Below are 23408 nucleotides of genomic sequence, written 5' to 3'. Positions count from 1 at the left end.
TAGGTTTTAAAAAGTTTATTAAAAAAATAGAAAAACTTACATAAAAAACAAGGTATACATCTATACATGTCCGTCATTTACGAATGACAATCCATACCAAGTGACACAGATATGAGCTGGGGGGGGATTTAGTTTGTGGCAAATGATATGTGACAACCAGTTGAGTATGCTTTAGTCGGATTGCTGGAAAGCTGCACTGAAAACAAGGATACAATGGTAAGGATATCATGTTTGTCTCAGCTTATTACAATAAAAAACAAAACAAAAAAACAACAACTTTCGAAATACATGACTTCAAAGTCAAGTTGTCAAACACTTAACCAGAACTTGTGTAACAGTGAATCTGTGACGTCCCGAGCTCAAGTTCTCTCATGGATTGCTATATAATTTAAGTAGTTTTGAAACCTTGTTTTAGACTTTAAATATGGAGACGAAATCCCCTGAAAGATACAGACTTTGTACACAACCGTTTGTAATTTAAAAACCAAAGAGAAGAGGAAATAAAATGAGGAAAGGTGTGACATGATGCTAATGCTGGCAATCACCGACTGCAGAGTATGCTCCTGGAGCATACGCTACAAACCTATATGTAAAAATAAGAGGCCAAGTAACCCCGACAGTGCTTACAGAAACTTTGAGAACTTCAGCTACAGCCAGGGCAAAGGGCAAATTTGGTCATTTACAAAGGCAGTTAAACTGTTGCTTTAACAGAATCTACGAAGATATAAGGCAGAAAACAAGCATTTTGCTGGTAATAAGTAGCACCAACTGTTTCTGAAACTTTGTGGAATACTGCTCAAGGTGTGTTTTCCCAGCACAGACTGTGGTCTATCAAGAGGAAATGCACCCAAAGACACAAACCACTGAGAAGTGTGATAAGTTGACAATAAGAACTAGTGGTGGAAGAAACATTTTGACAAGCAAATGGCATAAGTTCAAGTGGTCCTAGTGCGATGGTAAATTTAACACAAGTAAAATGTTGGCATTAAGGGATTTTTGGCACATTTCTCACATTATACTACAGCTCCCCCTTCCGCTGGAAAGCGGTACACATATACACACACAAATATGCACATACACACACACATTCCTTTAAGGCCCTTAATTCCATCTATTGCACAAATCAATGCAGACTAGAATCAAAATGAGTAAACCTGCAGTGGGGGAGAACCCCAAAATTAAACTAAAAAGTGAAATAAATTAAATAAAAGCAAGTCACTGTCACATATCAATGCAACAAACTTAAAATAAGGTGGCAATGTTTACAGTACAAAAACATAGTGCCAACGTGAACAAAAAGAAAATTCCCTCTGTGACAAAAACAGAACATAATATAATGACCAACACACACACACAAAAAAGGAACACTTAGTACATTCAAACAAGTCATCACAGTTTAAGCACTTGAGACAAGGTCCGTTTTGTGCCGTAACACCGAAAAACATTAGGTCAGCATTGTGCTGCATAGATAGAAAGGTAGTGCTTTGCTTCAGTCCACAAGTACAATTCACAGATGATATCCAAAGCCATAACAGCTCGGAGTCAAGAGCATTCTGATGGGGAGTTGCAAACAGAAGACCCAACAAGACCAAAGAATCCCCACAAAGGTGCAAAGACCAGGCTTGAAAAACCAGTTCACTACTAATGGCACATGATGTTCCCCAAATGGTCGAGTTGCATGGAGTCTGGGAATCAGTCATTCAACACTAAGTCTGTGCTGGTGTACATCAAATTTCAAGGAAGGAAGGAAGGAAGGAAGGGCTTCAGCTACCATCAGACTGATATAGCAAAGAGTTCAGCATTTTATGGTCTTCCTTCACCTGCAGATCCCTGAAGCGTCGCACAGTGATTGCACAATGCTAGCAGAGATTGGTCATTCAGCACCATGGGAGACATCTGGCTTTGACTTGGGAATTCCAGGGTGACGTAGGTGCATTAATGAGAGCCTCTAACAAAAACAAAATAGGCGTTACTTAACATTCATGGCTTCTCAACTCAAAGAGTCACGGGCTGAGCGAGCTTGTCAAATCCTGCACCTTTAGTCTCTCATCTACTTTGGTTGAGAGCAGGAACATCATCCCTCTTTCTGCGTCTCCAGGTGTTTCGGTTATACTGCTGCTGGTTTCTGAAGCCTGGTGCCATGTTGTGACACTGGGGAACAAACCGCTGCTGGGGACTGAAGTTACCTTGAGGGGGATTTTGGCTTCGGAGGCTGCCACCTTGGTTGTGCTTGAAGCTAAATTTGTGCAGCTCAATGGATCCGTGGGAATTGGTGTACGTTTGGCTCTGCTGCACCCCAGCCTGTGTGTGGTGGAGCCGGTGGAGGGGGCTGGGGAGGGGGCTTGTGGAGTTGGCGTGCTGCTGTGCAGCTTGTGATGTCTGACGGTGCACAACTCTGATCGAGGGTGGATTCTCGTGGTAGAACTGGCAATCAGAGAGGGAGGGGATGGTTAAGTTTTCTGGGAGGGACATCTGGAGCTGGGGGGGGGAGAATATGCATATGTAATTAATACATTTTCTGGATTATTTAAAAAGACACGTGGGAAATCAGACAAAATAAAACTACCATGACACATCAGCATTCTCCGTTATTTCAAAGATAAATTACAAACACCAACCTGCGGTATGGTGTGGATGAAGCCTGCATGTGTGGCCCTCAGGTCAGTAGCCATCTGGATTACTGGATGGACTGAGGCCAGCGTGAGGGGGTGGAGCTGGATAGTGGCATTACTGATTGGGGGAGAATCAGATTCCTGCGAAAAGATGGACACAAATAATTTAAGTTGCATGGGCTGAAAAAGCGGCAGTGCCTGACTTGGTGAGTCTTGTTGATGTTATTCTGTCTCCGTTTTTGTGTGCTTCGTAAACAGAAATGATGTAACATTATTTCTATGCTGCATCCTTCATCTGAAAATGGGGTCTGTCAAGCAAAACTATCAGACCTGACATCCTCCAACATGAAAACAAATCACTTGCCGTGTCGCAGCACAGAAATGTCGCATGGAAAATGAGATCTAAACAAAGCTATACTGAGAAATAGAGAGAGTCATGTGGAGCTTAAAGGCTTAATCAGCAGTGTGTGAACTCATCACAATGGTTTAAATATAATCTAAAAATAAAACATTTGTTTATATTTAAAAAGTTGCACACCACCGTTTTAAACAACTGAACTATTTAAAGCTGAGGCAATCACAGTTACCGTAATCATGTTTTTTGAAAACACACAATGTTGGAAAGGTCAAACATCCTTTGGGTCTTACAATGTCACTCCCAGAGGAGGAGAGCGAGCATGCTGAGGATGATGATGATGATGATGAGTGGTGCTGGGGGCTGGGAAGAAAGACTGGAGACGGTGAGGGGGAGTCAGCACTGAGGGGAGAGGAGCTGTCTCTCTGATCCTCCACAGAAACCAGCATGAGTCTGGCAAGGTCCTGCTCACAGGTGTCTATATCTAGGACCAAACAGAGTACCAATGTCAAATTGAATCATTTCATTCAACCCTTTTGGATGGAACACAATTGTCTTATTTTCTGAAACCGTCACAAACTACAATGATGATTTGAAGTTCACAGTAATTACATGCAAACCAAATTACCATGGTTCTCCAGCTTAGCATATTGCTTGGCTTCCCACTTTTTGATTGTCCACTCTCTGTAGGCCAACACCTCTGGGCTGACCTTGATGATGCGCCCTAAAGTACTGCAACACAGAAAGGTGAAGGCCACGATTATATATCGCGGTAAAACATGAACGAGTGCTGAAGAAAGAAGGTTTAAAATGTATTGAAGAATCCAACCTGTCATACTCCTTGTTGGGGTAAGCACGTGCAAGAGGTGACACTCCATGACTCAGCACCATGTAGGCAAAGTCAAACACCTGCTTAACCTGAAGGACGCCATAAGAACTCCTGCCAACATCATTTCCTGTCAAGATTTATTAAGATTGATGTTAATGCAAAAACTCAATTACTCATCATCCTGGCAATCAGTCAACAGGACTTAATGAGCAAATCAGCAATCAGTACAGTCATCAGCAATCAGTACAGTCCAACTGTACTGATTGCACATTCATACAACTCATTACGCTCAAATAAACATGGGCAAATGAATGATGACTTATGAAATCACACCTGCATGCATCTCACTTAATTCAAGGAATACATTTGATTATTTTGCAACTTGTTTAGTCGTCTTTAGAATCTGCTTTTCTAAGTGTTTGCCCAACAGCTCTTAGTCCCTTTGAACATTATCTGTCATCCCGTCCTACTACTTACCGTACATGAATGGGTGAATAGATAACATGGTCTTTTTACTCCCAACTTCCCAGACTGACCTGGCTGGACTGGATCTTCAATGCAGAGCATTGATGGTCTGTTCCCACTCCCCATGGCTTTAAGCATTTCCTCCTTGGACAGGTAGGCCCCTCCACTTTTCACCCGGACGCCCGTTTTCATGTAGTTGAAATCGCGACCGTACAGCTCAAAGAACTCGATCAGCAGGATGCCCAGGTTTATGTTGGCACGTCGCGTGTCGATCCGGGGATGTAACTGATCAACAGGAGAGGGAGAGATTATTAATTAATGCCAACAAAAAATTATGAACATTTAAACAAAAACACATAGGATCGTGCCACTGAAAAAAACCCAATGTTTTTGAGCAGTAGAATTCACTGCACTACTGAAAATAGTGCACGCTTCTTTGTCATACTCATTTTCAACCCATTTTGTGCCTGTTTAACTTTAAAAGCACAATGTTGCTGTTGCCCCCATCTGCCTTGACAAATCACTTCCTGAACCTGCATGCCACAACCATTACAGTACTGAAATTATATTTTGTTTAATTACAGTTATTTCAGCACAACTGCATTTACCATACATTTCCTAAAATAAGGACTGGCTTTCATTTTTCCATTCATCTGTTTGACAAGTGTACTTGGCCATGCAACCACTGGGTCAGTCTGAGTTGACTAGCTAACAGTACCAGTAATTGTTTACTTTTAGGTCCACTTAAGTAAAGCTAAATATCGTAGCACTATAGTATATGAGCTGGCGTTCATATTATCATGGGCAACAGGAGTTTTATCCACAAATGTATTTTGGGGGCCGCAACCACAGTCACTGTGCAATTATTGGTGACCTTTCTGCTTTTAATGAACGAAAATACAGTAAATTACAACTGCATTACTCATCTAGCACAGATCCAACCAAAATCAAAGCTTTTTAGTTTGCCATGGATTGTTGCAATAACAAAATGTTCCATGTTTTGTGACAGATCAGCATGCACACACACACACACCAAGTATATTTACCTGCAGGAAGCTGATGGCCATTAGTATGAGGCTATAAGAGCTGATGCCTCCAGTGAAGACTTCGTTCAGATCCCTCTGAAGTAGGAACTGCTTCAAGACGAAGATCAGAGCCGGCAGAACGGTGTATTTCTTCAAAAACACAAAGACAAGTGTAAGAAAATGACCGAAAGGAAAGCCAAGCATTTCTGTGAAAATGGAAAATATGTAAAATGCATACCTTAAGGTAGCTTTTGATGAACTGTGCTGCTTTGACAGCAGTTTCTACATTGAAGCTGATGTCCACTTTCACCTCCGTTTCATGGTCCGTAAGCTTAATGATTGGCACCTGGGGGCAGAAAGTATCCAAGGGTATTTACACCATCAATGCCCAATTATGTGCATTGAAATAATTGTTTTGTTTGTTCTTTTATTAAGCCACTGTTTAAATCTTTATTAGTTAGAAACAGTTTGGGCCAAAACATATTGGTGACTTACTGTAGCTTTGTCCAGGACCTTTATGGGGTATTTGCCAGCTACATTATGCCTTCTTAGGGCTTGTTCGAGTTCCTGTAGCGGAGGATGCTCCCACTTTCCAAACACCACCAGGTCAATGTCACTAAGAAGAAAAGCACAAAGTACTTAGCGCCTGTATTCTGTCTTCAGACAATGAACAATGATGTGCAGGTCAAAATATTGCTCTGCAACTATTTTTTTCAGCCGGTAACTCAAATCAGTTTGTTTGGTGTGTGCGCAGTGATTTTCTTTAAGACGTATCAATGAACATAAGACAATGATGACTAATGTGGGATTGTTCATGAACACATTCAGTTCATGTTTCTTTTAAAACAAAGTATGATGACGCAGATAATATACAGAATACATTTACGCCAAGAAGAGAGATTAGTTCTCCTGTGGTCATCCTAAACGCCTAGTCCAGAATCACATTTAACATGTTGATTAAGGACAAACATTAGCGTGATGTTGAAACATTATAACAGTAAAAAGGTCTAATTTCCCCACTTTCCCGCAGTTTCTGTCTGGCTGAAAAGACCCATTTCCAAATGCAGCTGCTTCTGCTATTCAGCTGCAACACAGAACACCGCATCACTGAAGCTGTGGCAAAAGGTAAATATACACCACACCAAATATAGTGCTCACACTTCCTTAAAACTAGCATGTTGATTAGAAAGTTCAAAGCAGTCTTGTGTAAAGTCAGATATAACATGATAAGTTACAAAAATGTTACCTTGTTGGAAGATAAAGTCCTGTGCTGAAGCTGCCAAATATCTCCACCTGCAGGACCCAAGACAAATGACCCACAACACTGTTCAGTCGGGACACATCTTTGTAACCATTATCAGTTTGGTGGCTGATGTGTAAACCTGGTTGACCTTTAGTTATGTAGGCAGGTTGGACACCTTGGCGATCTGAAGCAATGTTTAGCCACACTGCTCGGAATTTCGTACACCCACTTAACACATTTCAACTTAAAAAAAAACCCAAAACAAACCTTGGCAAAGTTTTTGGCAAATCAGTCCACTTAAAATGTTGATGCAAGAGCTTTGTTTTGTGTGAGTGATTATGTTTCTATGAAGCTCTGGTGTTAACTCTGTTGATATTGCTTTCAGAAGACCTCACGCTGATCAGTGCGTTTCAAAAGCAAAACAGGTTTCCTTGCCAGAAGTTTGCTTTCATTAATAGTTCTCATATTTGCATTAAAGATTATATAATACAGATGACATTAGGCATTACATTGGGGGGGAAAAACAAACCGAAAACTGTCAAGACTGAACATAGTTTGGACAAGTGTGCAAGAGTTTAAATAGTTGAGCGTTGAACAGGAGTTTATCATTTTATGCCACCGATCTCTGTAGAGTGAGGCTATTGTTTTCTACATTGGCCTCTGATAAGGGGCCAAAACCCCCAGTACAAAAGGCTTAACATCTATGCAGCCACAGCTTGGATGAGTGGCACAAAACAGTCTTTAGAGGAAAGATCTAGCTCCCAGTAAGGCCCAGTGGGACCTCTGTGGCCAGGATTAGTTCAAAATGTTTGTAATGGTAACCATTAAAAATGCTGTTTGTTATTAAGCAACATTCTGTTAACATAAAGTGGGGGGAAAAAAATAATTCACTTATGTTACTTTGGGAATACCAGTGACATAACTGGCCAAATTAGTTTGGACGTGTAGTGTAAACTAGTCCGACTACAATATAGTGGCCAAACAATATAGCACAGTAAACCTCCAGACACACTGGCTGCTGGCTATATAAGATAATAACGTTGATTTATACTTTTGCAAACTATTTAACAAGGCAATAAACAAGAGTCGATACACAACATTAAAACAATGGACTGAAGGCCAACGCTGCATAATAATAAGAACTGGCACATGAAAAAAACAAACAAACTGTAATCTTAAATGTAAAATCATGAGTCCTGGGTGGAGGCCAAAGCAGCAGGGGCTGTTGCACGAAAGTGGTATTAAGAAATCCAGCATATCTGAGAAAGAGGAACATAACCTTTGCTAAACTTAAATTTAGCATGACTTTGTCCACTGCATGAACTTCAGACCAGGATATGGTGGCGCTTACTCAAGCCAGGTATAACTAATCCTGGTGCACATAACAGTTTTAATACAGTGAACAGAATTTTGTGCCTTTGACTTTGTTGGAATTTCATGTTACAAACCAGAAGTGTCCGTGTTCTTATTCATTTTTAAAAATGAGCTCCTCACTTACCGCTGGCTCCACTGAAATCATCAAAGTGAATCACTCTGCAGTGGAAAAATCGCCTTGGTGTTTGCCTGGGGAACGTTTGATGTGGATCTGTATGCAGTCCACTGAGCAAACGAATGAGGGCAAGTTGTAATGCAACACGGGTGCTCCTATTGCAACTGTAAGGGAACGTGCTTGGTGTAATTTGCTATTCATAATACTGGCAATCGTCTTAAATGTAGCAGGATCTTCTGTGGCCAAGAAAGATGATTGATATCGTTGTGTAGTGACTTTTCCTTCTATAGCAGCTCAGGACCAGTCCTAGGATAAGACTTACTGCCTGCGTTAGAGCCAGCTGAATGGAAGATAAAGTTTCTGTGCCCGTTTATTGATATCCAAAAGATATCACAAATAAATGTGCCACCAACTTCATTGCACACAGTTTCGATCAGAATTGGGTCTTATATTTAGATGTTCCATATCGCCATTTGAAAATAAGAAAATGCCACTTGCAAAATGAATACAAAAAATAAAGATGAATGGCTCTGTGTAGGTACTAGTCAGGAAACGCTAGGGAATCTAACTTGTCCTGAGACACTCTCCCATCAGCCTGTCTCAGTATCAGAGCTTCATCATCTAAAACAACAGTAACATGAATGGGCATTTTACAATATTGCCCTTGGTTCAGTATAGCCAGGATAACTGACATATCCCCAGTTAATCCCTTATCCTAGTTTTGTGCAACAGGCCCCTGCTTTACTGGTGGATCTTCTTTGTAAACTGCAGCTCATAAAACATTTGATGCAGTAATATATAAAAAAAAAATATATAAAAGTAAAATCTCAACTCTTTCTAATACAGTTTATCACTGGGGTTTGAGATCTTGGAGTGTGAACAGAAACAAAGAATGACAAAATATTGGGGAATCAGGAGGTAATCCACCAATTAAATTAAATATCATTCTCCCAGTGTCCCATAGGCTTGTAAATGTGCCAACACCACATAAAAGTATATGGCGTGGTCGGACAGTATATGAAAATGAAATACTACTTTGGTGTCTCAATCTGGTAGCAAACATTTCAGGGCGACTGCTCAAACGTCATGTAACCTCGAGGCTTCTTAGCAGGCATAAGACATAGCGTACGATACTCACTCGTGCTGTGGGCCACAAGTTCTTGATGACACTTTCTATCCTGTTCACCACATCCGTTCTCATGGCCTCCTCCTCTGGTCGTGGTGACATGAAGTTGAAGAAGTCCACTATCTCTTCATGTAGACTGTAAAAGAAAGGGGACATAAAGAATCACAAACGTTTGAGAAGTCAGACATTAAACACAAGGACGGGACGCATAAAAAAATACAGAGAGGGCAATACACAAACTGATGTGAAATAAATTCAGTGAAATGGATTATGAACACTTCAAAAAGTGCTATCTTACGCCACTGTTTCAAGACTGAACCTGATAACATGGCACCCAGCAGGCACAGAAGGTATAACAGATTTAAAAGGCTCGCCTGATAAAAATCTATGCTTGCATAAGTCTATGAAATCTCATAAATAGGTTTGTTCAAACAGCCTTTCCCAGGTGAAAACTATCATTTGTGAACTGCCCATTCTTTCAAACCTTGAGTCCATACAGAGAACCAACACAGGAGCTTCAGGTCCACTGATGCCGTGTTTGACAAGTTTTGTCACATGGTAAATGCAAACCAACGATTTTACGAAGTCACAAGATAACAGATTTCTACTTGCTGATAGAGGCAGCTGATGATTAACAACCCGTTTGTGCAGTGATGTTAAATCAGTGATTTTTCTATGTGGACTTCTGTGCGTGGACCAAGTGGTTCACAAACTTCAGTTTCCAGTCAGAAAAGGCCGTCCTACAGCGAGAGAGAGAGCAGCCATTATATTCATAAGCTATTGTAGACTTAAACGGGCACAGATTGTATGAGGCAACATTTTGTGACATAAATTAATTTTTCCATCTGCTCCAACCTGGTTCATAGAAACTGCACAGTGTCCAAGTTAGTGGATCATGTTGCCAATACCATATGCACCACACAAAAAAAAATAGATAAACTCTATAAAAAGGTCCAGTGTGTAAGAATTGGCGATGTCCAACAATGAAACTTAAGAGTCCAACAGATGACTCCTCCGCTCCTACACACAAACTAGAAAAGATGAACGTCTGTCGACACTCTCCAATGTTCCCATTTCCTTCTTTTTATTGGTGTATGCATTGGGTTTTGTGTATAGAACCATTCTTTGTTTGCGTTGTTAAAAAGGCGCTATGCAAATCTGTAATGCAGAAACACAAGAAAGACGTCTCTATTATGCAAGGCCCCTGCCTAAAATAAATATAAAAAAGGCTTTTCAGGCGTTAAAAACAAATGTTTTAAATTCTAAGAGATTATACACTCATACAAACATGCATATGGGTAGTATATTCCCTTCCTGCCAATATATCACCCAACATGTTACACACTGGACCTTGCAGTTAAAAAAAAAAAAAAGGGAACACAGCTGTTTGAGTTGTTAAGAACTTGATGTACATTTACATAAACTGCAAATGTTTTAATGATACACTTCATACACCACTGTGCGTATTTATTAACACTGCAGTGCTTATTTTAATTAGTGACCTGGTGGACCCTCTGTCAAGGACTGCACTGTGGGCCTCACACTTCACTTTGAGAACCCCTCCATGACTGTACTACATGGCCTTACCCATTAATGCCCGGGCTGTAGCGCCTGGTTTTCCACAGGCTACATGAAGAGTCTAAATATTGTCCATTGCAGCCGTAGGACAGGAGCGGGTTGATGCCGTGGAACGTGTTGGCTCGGTTCAAATGTCTCCTGCGGCCGGAGGAGTGGGGCTGAGGGTGGTGGTGGTGGTGCTTGTTCCCATGCTGATTTTTCATGCCCGTGGGGGTGTGGCCGCTGCTGGACTGTTGCATGCTGCGACAGTGTTGCTGAACGCTGTGAAACGGCGGAGGGGGAAACTGCCGCCTCAGGTTGTTCTCGTTTAGCTCGTGCTCGCCATAGTGTAAAAAGCGAGTGGCCTCCTCGGCGACGTTCAAATTGTCTATCTGCAGAGAGGAGCCGGAGGGCGAGGAGCTCTCGGCCTCCGAGTCTAAGGAGGAGGAGGACGGCGACAGCGAGCCCTTTCTCCGGACACTACCCCGGTCTCCGCCGCCTCGCTTCGACTGCTTCCCAAACACAACCCCCGGGGGCGGCGCTACAATTTTGTAATACTCGCCGTCAGAGTCCACGGAGTTTGTATTATGCGCTGCGAAGTTGCGTTGGAGGTGAAGGTGGTTGTCGATGTCGGAGTTTGCACCAAATCCCTGAGATGTTTCCCAAATGTGCATCCACAGGGAATTGGCAGGTCCCTTCTGCTCCGGCTGTATCCAAGCGGTCCTGGGATCCATTGAACTCGAGTTCACTGAGAGCCTCCTCACGGTAAAATGGCGAACAATTCGGCTGTTCAAAGAGTCTGCACCCGTGGCAACAAAAAAATCCCACCGCTTGATTTATTTGTTATCCTCGAAATGCTTCATGCCCGGAGACTGGTGAAGGTTTTTGAAACAGCTTGTCCAACTCCACTCCCCATGTAAGTCAACCAATATGGCGCAGGCAGCAGCACGGATCAGCGTCTGCGCATGTCTGAGGGATTTAAATCTGCTTTGAACACACCCCTCTGCACAGAAGGAGGCGCAAGTCAGCCGTACGCAGGTCGGACAGACCGGAAACGAGTCATTTCATCTATGCTTTATATCAAAAATCACACCAAGGACATTTTAACAGCAAGAAGCTGTTTGTAATTGTGAACACATTATGACACCATTCAAAACACCAAATATCCAGTCTCTCTATACTGTAAAAGTTTAGCTGAAACGATTTATAATGATAAATATTTAATGTTCAAAAGTTATTAGGGCTTTTATTTCGAAGGCAGATCCCGGAAGCGTTGGTTAGGCCGTTTGACAGAGAATAAATTAGTAATTTGGCTGGATCATTAGTAACTGTCTTCATCATGTTCTTGCAAATAAATATTGGTACTATACTATGAGGGACACACAATTACAATAGATTAGATAAATAATTGTAATCCAATTCAGAAATTATATTTTATAAAACAACAGTTGGCAAAAATGATGTACGATCAAAAAATTAAATAAGTAAAGGAATGGGAGATTGGAGGTTTGCCTCAATGGTTACTGCAAGTACTGCATGTTTAAACACCCACACTAGTGTTGAGACTGCTACTAAAATAACCTGGCGAGAAGGTCCTTTATTGGACAAAACCTCTTTGAAAAGGCGAATGGGGAGAGCATCTGTAGGCAAACCTGAAGTCTTATAGTCTATATGACTTCAGTCTTAGTCTAAAGTCTATATGACATGAAATGGACAGATCATATGAAGGAGGTGAGATCAGAGCTCTGAATGACTTGACTGGATGGTGTGTGGAAGAGAATGCGTACATTAACATGTTTGACCATTTTACTACACTTTCTGCAACACCAATTATTTTGAATACGTAAATTAGCCAAAATGTTTGATAAATGAAATGCATCATCAATCTATGCATGTCTCTTAATTAGTATTAATTATCTTTTGTAACAGCAGAAATGAATAATTATTTTTCATAAAGATGTATGCACGAGTCAGAATATTGCCTTGCAGAGATAGAGGAGAGAGTGCAAAACAGTTGATACAGTAAATTAGTACATTTTAATTTGGAAAAAACATAATTTAATAACCTGTACAATATATTTACCATCTTACTTTTTCCTTAATACAAATTTGAACATATTTAACAACATATTTACACAGAGTTGAATCAATAAACATTTACAGTAGCATTAGAGCATTATTACCCAAGTTTAGTAGACAAAGGAAGATAGACAAGTGCATACAGTATATAACATGGTGTGGACAGCTAAAAGTCTTTTGAAAAATCCATTTGACGTATCACAATAAAAAGTGAGAAAAGATTTGCATGAGAATGGAATACATTCGCCTCACGTTCATTTTAAAGCAGGGGGGCACATGGAGAAAAACAAAAACATTTTAAGTACAGAACTTAGTATTGACAACAAGACAAAAATTATTCGTGACAGCTCATGTGTCTCAGTGGTAAATGGCTCTATCCTGCTAGCAAGTAAAACTAAAATGAATATCAAGATATACAGTGGGATACTCATTCTGTCCACCTTTAACACAGGTAAAGTCATAAATGTTGATGTGAATTTGCAAAGCACTCGTCTCTCAGCTCTTGACCTGTCTGCGGATACAGGCTAACTGGTTAATGCAGCTGGTGACAGCAGGAGGGACGCTCCGAGATGTTTCTCCTCGCCAACCTGCAAGGGCATCGATGGCTTTTTCTAGGTTGCAGGGAGACAGCTCATGGATGCAGTAGACAGCTGCTAACTGGACCTCCCAAGGCACACCTAGAGGGAGAGGACAGAAGATTAATCGATATCCTTCAGCTCGATGGTCCTTTTCTTTTTCTCAATAACAAGATGCCAGATTAGTTCATTTGGCACAATTATAATACGTAAACATTGAAAAGAGGAGGGACAGAAGGGGAAGGAGGAGGGGTGTGTATTGGTTTTGTTATGTACAGTGTAGAAATTCAAATTCCTACATTTAACAGGGCAAGGTCAGCTATGAATTCAGGAATCTGCCTTTACACAAACAGGCAACAATGTGTGAAAGACATTATGACTGAAAGATATGAAACAGCAAGGGAGAACAAAGCATGTGAAATAAAATGATAGTGCTCTCAGCACACAATGTATGGGTTACAGCCAAAACAAAAGCAGTCTGTACTCATAAGCATTTCTCACTATCATACCTTCAGCCTGTCCATGCCTGCCAAATGCATTGATGACACTGGCAACCGTTACCACAGAAGACACACACTTCTCTTTGATTCCCAGTTGACAGAGGCGTCCTATTAAAGATGAAAAAGATGATCAAATTATTGAGTGTACATTTTAATTATTTATTATTTCAGCCAAACAACTAAATTACTCATTACTGACCTATGAGTCGGAGCACAGTAATGACAGTCGGATCAGAAACGGGTGCTTGTTGATCTCTGGGCTGTGTCACCCATGTGTTCATTAACGGCCACAACTCCTTTCTGCGCAAGAAAAATAAACAAATGAGTGCAGGTGCACAGAGTAAAGGAATCTAATTTCGAAAACTGACTTCTACAGTTTTTTTTATCATTTGCTTTGGAACTGACTTCATTAGGAGCTGTAGGCTGTAAGAGAAAACAACTTACCCCAATACATTTTCATAAGTCCACTTCCACTTCTTGTGTGCACAGAGGAGGTGCAGTGTAAATACATGTTCCCAAGCCCGAGTCCCCAGGTCGAACCCATACCGACTGTGTTCCACGAGAGCCAGATCTGACCCCGAACTAAGATCAGACAGTGTTCTGGAAATCAGTTGGTCGATGTCACAAGGAGGACTCTGCAGAGACATAAAAGAGATTAGACCTTTGAGGGTCGACTACACTTTTTTGAGAAGACATACAGTGAGAATGTAGGTCTTGAAAATGACAAAACCTTTAGAAAAAATAAAACAGCTTCAACATGTAACGTAGTGGAGTGGGCCCCTAATTAAACATTTTTTTCTCTACTTTTTCGGTAGCTGCTTTAACTAGTGAATCTCCCCACTGTGGGATCACTTGCATTTAATCTAATCTAAAGTAACTGGCAAAACCTGTGTTTTCCTACTATTTCATGTCAACAGATATATACTGTGAGGTTTATTCAAGACATGCTTGTGCATACATCATTCCAATCCAAATGACAATGATTATTGTAGAGAGACGGCCACATAGGTTCAAAATGACCCAGTGTTCAAAGATAACAACCCCTTAAAAATATTGGATATAAATAGAAAATATAGATTTATGAATAATCTTGTTGAAATACCTTCTTCCAACCGAGGATTGCTGTCAGGCAGCCGAGAAGCTCCTCTTGTGCTTTCAGTTTGGTGACAGCATGTATGGCTTGGCACAGACGGCTACCGTGTGAGAGAATACTGGGCCATGTTGTTACCACAAACAAGATCATCTTGGCAGAATCTGGAAAATCTGCAGTGTGGAAGTTGGAACAAAAAATTACTACTACTACTACTACTATTTTTAGGCAAAAACTTTTTTTTAAACATTACACAAGTGGGTGTTGTAAGTGTATCTCCCCGGAACACAGTTAAACACATTGCTAACCTTCCGTAAGAATACTGTAAGCGAGGATGTGAGCTTTCTCCCAGTAGTTCTTCTGTCTACAGATGCCGATGTAGACTCTACAGAGCGCCTGCAAGTAGTTACTGCTGAGCTTCCTTTTCTCTTCTCTCAGTTTGTCCAGGATTGCAGAAAGCATATCATCCGCTTGCTGAGAGGAAAAAGAGAAAAATGTTAGTTTGTTGAACATGAAAACGTGACATTTTATGGCACCAGAAACATACAATGAGCCAGTTCTGACAATGAGAACACAATATTTATCAAAAAGTATGGCAGCTGAAATTCTTCTTTATTTATTGCTTCCCAGATCCTGAATTAAAAAAAACGTTTTGTTACGGTTAATTACTATATAAAAAAAAATTACTAAGTTCATTCTTTTTATTATTACTGAGGAATTTTACCGCACAATAAAGCAACATACTAACCAAGCTGCTGTGGCAAACGTTAGAAAGCACCCTCTTCTCCTCATCCCTCAAGACAGGCTTTTTAGGGAGGTTACCAACCCACACATGGCTCTGGATCACAGGTAATAGATCAAAGCACTGGTGTTCGATTTTCTGTAACGCATCAATGACAGGATTCTGCTCTGCAGTGAATAATTCTCCACTTTCCTTGGAGGGAGGTGGATTTTCGAGCAACAAACTCTGGAGAGAGGAGGTCTTCTCTCCACTGTCCGATGAGCAGGGAGACACCTGGTTGTGACTGATGGATGGCGAGTAGGTATCGTCAAGCCTTCGACATTTGCTGTTTTTAGGCTGAGGCAAATTGGCTGCCTGTCTTTTTTCTCCTCTAGTCTCAGTCTTGGTGAAGGCTGTTGTGTTGGAGTTGATGGTCTTGAAGCCAGATGCCTGACTATCTGTGGTTGTGGGTAATGCAACACTCTCCGAAGAACAAATGCCGAGGCCAACATTCCCCCTAAGAATGGTCAGAGTTCGAGCACGGGCAGACAGCTCTGGATACATAGTGTCAAGTATCCTCACAGAGTTTTCTTGAGAAGGACTAGAGGACGAGGATGGGGAGGAATTCATTGCTGCTATGGGCAGGCGACCTGGGACTGGCACTGCATGTTTGGGAGTGGCAGAGCCAAACTGAAGTGGTGATGAGGGGACTCCGTTTGAAGGAAGTGGACTGTTGAAGGTTGAAGAGTTCAGATGATGATTGTTGGGTGTCACGTTCGCTGTGACAGGAGTGTCGGAAGCCTGTCTTTCCATGGGTGATGGAAATGAGAGCTTTCCAATAGCCTGCCGTGGACTGATTGATTTGCTTGCTTTTGAAAGTGGACTCAGAGGGGTAAGGAGAGGGGGGAGTGGCGGGCCCATTTCAGAGCAAAGTTGGCCTATCCATTCCGGTGGTTGATGTGTAGCTGACGCTTCCTGCTTTCTGATCAGCTGAGGGCTTTGGGGCTCTCTTATATGTGGCTCCAAACATATATTTAACCCATTTGTGGAAGGTGTAGGCACATTTAATGAGGCAGTACTACTTGAGTCTTTTCTGTCCTCAGGGGAGTCTTTGCCAGCTGCATTTCCAATCTCAACTTTCTGGTTTAATTTTGGTAAAGGCTGCAGAGCTCTGTTGTTTGTTTTAAAGTGCTCACTGTTGACATCCACAGTTGATTTTCCTACATCTGTGCTAGTTTCTAAAGCCTGCAGTTTTACAGTGGGTAACAGACACACAGGACTTAACTGCCTGCACAGTGAATGTACATTTTCTGTCAAAGATTCACAGTTCACGCTATTTGTCTCTTGGGAATCAGAAATGGGAGACCCATGACCAACTATTATTTCATTATTTAATGTCTCTGTTTCATTTTTATGTTTTGAAGGAGTTATGACATTAGCTTTACAAGATTCCTGGCTCTTGTCCCCTTCTTCTACCTCTAACAGTGAAAATGTTTGAGGCAATTGAGGTCCAGTGCCGCCACTACCTGTAACTACCTGCTTGCTGCCTGCTTTTACAGAGACCTCAGTGTCGTCAGTTCCTCTTGGTGACTCTTCAGTATCAGGACAAACTGATTTGTCAGTAGTAAAATCACTAAGGTCTAAATCTACATCCATTATTGTAACAGTCTCTGCTTGCCCTTCCTCTGCCTTTCCCAAGGCATTTTCTGTTCCACTTTTGCTGCTGGAAACACTGCAGCAAGGAGTCCCATTCCAGGATGGTTCTCGACTTTCACTAGTTATCGAGGCCACCTCAACCAAAAGTGAGGTGGAAGTGGAAGATAATGATGACTGCGCTGAGGTAACTTGTACAGCTGCTGCCTCTTGCTCCGCCTGTGTGTCTTTTTCAAGAGCCATTTCTTCACCGTCTGTCCTGCTGTTTTTGTCCATGATTTCAATAGCATCGCTCAACTCATTTTGTCCCATTTTGGAGTCATTTTCATTGGACATGTGTTTTACTTCCTGTGCAGTGACAACAGGCACTAATGCTGAGGTGACATCGGAGTATGACATCTCCTTTTGAAGAGTACTAGAGTCACTGGAGGATTTGGGGTGGTGTCCATTTTCTTTAACATCCGTCTCCACAACTTCCATCTCGGTTTCCTGAAAAACAATGAGTTGAACAACTCATGAAGATCCAAAACATGTAATATTCTTTTTTTAAATGACAGGATTACTTTTTCCAATTAAGAGTGTAATAGTGTATATATTTATGCCCTTCTGTTCAATAAGCCATGGATTATGGCTAACACAAGGGGAAAACAACTCAAGGCCACACTGTGCTGCCAGGTGAAAATGGTATTTGAATCTCAACATAAAAACTATAATCCTGAATCAATGGTATGGCACATTTTCAGATGATCATAATTCCAAATCAAACTATTTGATTTACTGAAAAGCCAGGGAAGAGGGAGAGTCATCAAATTATTGCAGATTAAAACTATACAAAATATGCAATTATTATACATTATTAGTAGTATAACAGAAGTGCATTTTGGTCAACAAAGAAAAAAAAACATTTAAAAATTCAAGTTCTCACCCAGTCTGGTAATGGTGATATGCAGGGAGGCAATGGTTTAAACATTTTTATAATCTCCTCAATAGAGGGTTCAGAGCTGCCCAGGTTCTCATCAGTTTTGGGTTCCTCGGAGAACTGCTTGCTCGTTTTGGGTGAGGCCAAAATAACAATTTGCTTCTTGCCCCTTGAACCCTGAGGAGATTCTTGCAGCTTGATGGCTTTCTGTGCACAAGATGTTTTCAACTGTGGATAAGCAGCTTTTGTCTGCGTTGAGTCATTTTGAGATTGTACAGTGATGTCACAAGGAGACTGGGATTTATAACTCCGATCTGAGTGCAGTCCGTTTTGCGGAGAGGAGGGTACAACCCACTTGGAATTGGAGAAAGGTCCTGAAATTGCAAAAAATGGAGAGGGTTTCATCTAGGGTGAAATAGTGGAATAAAGTCAAAAAGAAAAATCAGAGGTCACTATTGACAATTAAAAAATGAGAACAAACTCACTCGTTGATTGTTGGTTTTCTGAGTGGTGGTGCTGAGGTTCCACACATGCCCACAAATTCTCAAGCAGGATCCGGACCTTTTCTGGACACACAAAATATTCACGCAAAAGGTAATAATTGTTACAATCTGCTTCTGAAGTTACTGCATGTGACGAGCTCATTAAAGCTTAAGTAATAAATAATAACGAAAGGCAACTGCATACCTTTGTCAACTTTAGGCTCCTCAGGTGCTGCTGCCTGCACTGAAACGCTCCTATATTCTGTTAAGAAATATTTAAAAAAAATTAAATCAGAAAAAAAGATAAGGTCATTGTAAAACACTACTACTAAAACATTACAGAGAAGCTAAGCTCCCAAAGGTATAATATGTGGAAAAAGTAAAATAAAAAAAGAAAATCAAGCTTTAATTATTTTATTCCATATTTTTACCTCTACTCCGCTCTCTTTCTAGTTTCATCAGTCTCGCCTGCAAATGAAGATAAATCCTGAAAATTAGTCAGTTCAACGGTATTAAAAAAATATTTTTATTTAATCTATATCACCAGATTGTCATCCATAAAGGTCATTACTGCACCTGGAGATCATAAATGTTTCTCTCCAGCAGGATTTTCTCTTTGGTTAGTTGGGATATTTGATGATTTTGTTTGCAATATGAATCTGAAATACAAATAGACACCTGAATTAGTATGTGAAAGTACACAACCAAACAAACATTGCCAAACAACTCGAGACATCCTTATGAACGCAGTTAATGTCTATAATATGTAATAAATTATTTTATATACCAACCTTCTAGCTGATTAACTTTATTTTCAAGGTTCTCCTTTCTGTGGATGAAAAAGGAATCATCTATCATAACTTGTTGCATAACAGGCAATTAAATAAAAAATATATAGGTCACTAGAGAAAATAGTACTTAATGTTGAAAAGAAAACAGAGAAAATGATTTGATTATAATCTCTAACTGAAATATAAGCAATAACATCACCAATGCAAGGCTGAGTTTCTTACATTTTCGTTGTCTTGGTGTTCTGCTCAGTCAGTATTTCAACTTGTTGTGCTTGTGCCTGAGATTTCTTCAGCGACATCTGATGAGTAGGGACAAAGTTAGAGAGGTGATAAAGTTTCCTTCACTGCATTTCTCTAGGTTCTACATAAAAATGGCAGTATGGGAACAGTCAGTAACGAGATGACATACTATGATCTATAAAAGAAAAGTGTTCAACTGTTGTTTACCTGTGTTTTCAGCAAATCATTTTCTACTACAGCCTTTTCCCTCGTCAGCTGTGCATTCTCAAGTGATTGTGTTTCAGTAAGTTCTAAGGAATTAAAAAAAACAGTCAGCACGTATAATCAAAAAGACATATAATTACAATATGTGATTTTCCTTGCCAGATTTACATTACACAGCAAATTACCTTTCACTTCTTTTAGCTGCTCTTCAAGCTTCTTATTGCTAAAGGATACAAAACATAGTAGTTATTGCTGTACCAGAAATATACAACCATTATATGCAACGCATCGATTACAACTCCTAAAATCTCTTACTCTGCTATTGTCTTGCTCTTTTCCTGCTTCAGTTTTTCCATTTCTTCAGACATCCCTCCATAGGCCATAAGAGCATGCTTTAGTAAAATAAACAGTGTAATATAAGTATGAAAGGAAAATGTTACATAAAGAGCGGTGGTCAACATATTCAAAGATAAACGTAATTTGTGATATGACATTTATCTACAGCCAGACACATCACAGGACGTACCCTTTTTTCTTCCAGTTCTGCTTGAATAATGTCATAATCAACAGTCCTTTTCTCCAAAGTAACCAAACTGATCTGTAGCTCTTCAAGCTGTTGCTGAAGCCGGATAGTGTCACTGCATGAAACATGTGAAGCCAATGTATTAATACAGTTTCAAACATTACATTACATTACATGTCATTTAGCAGACGCTTTTATCCAAAGCAACTTACAATAAGTGCAACAAACAACATTATAGAACACATGACAATTTCTGCATGTCACAGTGGACTCATAGGTACAAAAATATCACATTGTGCAAATGCCAACCTTGACAAAAATTGGGTTTTATATGGCCAATGCATTTATCAAGGTTATTAGAATAGAAAATCATAATCTTACATGAATATGTAATAACAGGTCAGTTAATTACATAATAAACGACATAAAAATTATTTAAAAAAGCTAATTCAGACTACCTCCCAAAATATATATAATATAATTAAGGTGGTAAAACTAAGAGAACAAGTAATAGCATCCTGCGAACCACTGTCAAGACAGCTAATCGAGTGGGGGAGAAAGGGGGCGTGCAATGCAGACACCTCCTTTAATGTAGGTTGTTATACAACAGTCTTTAATATGCAACAGTACAGTTAAAAAGTAAAAGGGGATCAAGTGACAAAATTAAAGTGATGACAACTCGTAAAATAACTCACTCTGAAACTGTTATCTTCTGTTTCAGTGCAAGAAATGAGGACACATACTCGGTGAGACTCTATAGTGAGAGAGGAAAAGAGACAAAACAAACAGGGGAATTCACAGTTAGCAACAAGTTCACTGTGGGTGATAGGGTAATAAATGCATAATGAATCATGTCCCTGTCGGAGAATGTTTATATTCCCCATTCTGAGACAAAGCACAACTATTAATAGCAGTTTTTGTCAAAGAAAGATGCTCTGACCTGGTGCAAAACAGAGCAGTTCTGACATTTTCCAACAGTCGCGTCCGCGCCGATCGCCACCTTTTTCGCCTGACTGTCCCCGGGCATCATGGTAAGACAATGTCCTCTAGTATCTCACCACGCTTACTTATTCTTAAACACGTTGTCGACCATGTTGCTGTCAAACAAAAGCAGCCATGGCACCAAAACAACTTCACAATTTCGCGTCTCCCACGTTGATGAAAGACCCAAGCAAGGACCCCAAATGAGGAGCTTCGTGAGATGCCGGTTAAGAAGAAATTACATATTACTCGGTGATACCCGCTTTTTTTATTTTGTTTAAAATTATGGTAATTATGGGATAAATTGTGAAATATGAATGTACTAAGTGGTGCATTTGATATTTTGCGTTGGTGTAAATGTGTTTCCTGCCATTCGGCATTTACTTCAGGCATTGCATTATAACAAAGCACGCACTTAAACGTCACACGTCACATTCCGTTGACACTGTGTGCACTGTCGACCTCTAGTGGCTAGAGTCGGTATAACATGGTATCCAACAGAGACACCCGTTTAGATTTTTTTTTTCTTTTAGAAAATAATTTACTTCTGTTTGTCGATCATTTTGTATCTTAGATTTTGTTTTTATTCAGACGAAACCGCTTAACAATATTGAGATTGAGATTAAAGAGTAAAATATCTGTAAAAATGTGTATCTTTTGTTGATTTTATCATGTATAGCACTTTGTGTGACAATTTATTTTGTATGAAAAGTGCTAAATTAATAGTCTGACTGGTTAATTGATTGATTGTTCCTGTGAAGCTACCTTTAGATGAATTGTCTTGATCAGTGGCTCACTACTTTATGTGCATTATGTGTTGTCTTTATGTCTCCAACAGAGGGTACTGTTGTACAAATGACGGTTGGAAATGTTGGCCGCATATTTTACAATGTTGTGATAAAAATGCACTGTCCCTGCAAAGAAAAAGAAAAATACATGTGAGGGCTTGCTGTTACTACAACACAGACACTGACTGTAAGAGGCCATGGCTCTAAATGTTGTAGATGTTTGGACAATACTTGTTAGAGGTTGCTGCTCTTTTCCATTTCTACTGTGCAGTGAAGTATCAAGAGTAGACCTTGCACCCTTCATGTTAAGAAGGAAATGTGCATTTGTTGTTGGCATTTACTCTGAGCCATGCAGTCCCTCAATATTGTGTTCCATTCTGAGGGTGTATTGTATCCCTGAATTTGAGAAGCTTTGTAAATAAACTGAGAGCTACTACTTTCTGGTGAGTGAGTGCCCCAGTTTTCTGAGTTGTTTGTTGTGGGTTGTGGCGTGGCAGCAGGTTTGTCCCACAGCAGTGGTAATGCAGAAGGTGCTTGATGGAAAGGTAATAACCCTGCAACTTCAGATGAATCTCAGGACTGTTGCCTCAAGGCTGACTCTCTTAAAACAGATGCAATCAGAGATAGCATATTTTCTTTAAAGTGGAAAGGGGAGTGTTGAACATGCTTTTTTCTCTTCCTGTCTCTGTCTGACAGATAATCTCTTCTTTTAGCTGACACAAGTTAGGTAACACTTTAAATGTTGCCGGATTTGTCTAAGATCACCTTCCTTATCTACAGGAAGCCCATCTCTGATCTCCATCTTTGTATAAACAATACTTTCTTCAGCATAAAGTTGGGCTTTCTCCTCCACATTTTTCTTTCTTAAGCTGCTATAGCATCTCTTTAGTACATGGAGCAAGGTGAACAGATATTATTGATGAGTATAAACCACTCAAGTGATACGTTTTTGTTGTTGATACACTTATCAGAGAAGGAATTTGAACAGTGTGACAAAAATGGTCATCAATCTTTCACAGGGCTCGATAAAAGGAGGAAATACAAACAGACACAGCTAAGGTGGAGGATGTAAACACCAGAAATGAGACATATGCCATATACTCTCAACAGCCACTATATTAGGTACACCCGTTCATTCATTGTCTACTACTTTATCCTCCA

The 23408-nt window shown here is 40.3% G+C and overlaps 2 protein-coding genes across 5 annotated transcripts; both read right to left on the bottom strand.

Moving 5' to 3' along the window:
- On the bottom strand, positions 1-11666 carry LOC122774442 (terminal nucleotidyltransferase 4A-like). 4 transcript variants are annotated; one of them, XM_044033722.1, is made up of 13 exons: positions 10732-11666; positions 9157-9280; positions 6533-6579; positions 5782-5902; positions 5525-5632; positions 5308-5436; positions 4333-4546; positions 3797-3923; positions 3596-3699; positions 3261-3451; positions 2619-2753; positions 2037-2478; positions 1-1948 (listed from the first exon to the last, which is right to left on the bottom strand). In XM_044033722.1, the coding sequence occupies exons 1-12, from the start codon at positions 11433-11435 to the stop codon at positions 2047-2049; spliced, it is 2436 nt and encodes an 811-aa protein (XP_043889657.1). In that variant the 5' UTR covers positions 11436-11666; the 3' UTR covers positions 1-1948; positions 2037-2046. The 4 variants fall into 4 exon arrangements, with proteins under 4 accessions (XP_043889657.1, XP_043889656.1, XP_043889658.1 ...); XM_044033721.1 differs by having other exon boundaries at positions 1-2478; XM_044033723.1 differs by having other exon boundaries at positions 1-2424.
- A 1053-nt stretch (positions 11667-12719) lies between these two features.
- On the bottom strand, positions 12720-21648 carry ice1 (KIAA0947-like (H. sapiens)). Its single transcript, XM_044033720.1, has 20 exons — positions 21419-21648; positions 21174-21232; positions 20482-20593; positions 20271-20347; positions 20141-20178; positions 19959-20041; positions 19734-19810; positions 19512-19549; positions 19297-19379; positions 19152-19188; positions 18926-18982; positions 18724-18804; positions 18245-18612; positions 15694-17808; positions 15254-15419; positions 14958-15118; positions 14300-14490; positions 14055-14155; positions 13865-13963; positions 12720-13457 (listed from the first exon to the last, which is right to left on the bottom strand). The coding sequence occupies exons 1-20, from the start codon at positions 21506-21508 to the stop codon at positions 13276-13278; spliced, it is 4215 nt and encodes a 1404-aa protein (XP_043889655.1). The 5' UTR covers positions 21509-21648; the 3' UTR covers positions 12720-13275.
- Positions 21649-23408: the final 1760 nt, after the last annotated feature.

Source organism: Solea senegalensis, linkage group LG9 (assembly GCF_019176455.1).
Source record: "Solea senegalensis isolate Sse05_10M linkage group LG9, IFAPA_SoseM_1, whole genome shotgun sequence".
Classification (NCBI taxonomy): Eukaryota; Metazoa; Chordata; class Actinopteri; order Pleuronectiformes; family Soleidae; genus Solea; species Solea senegalensis.
The sequence above is the reverse complement of the archived record's forward strand: the minus strand, read 5'-3'. Positions and strand labels throughout refer to the sequence as shown.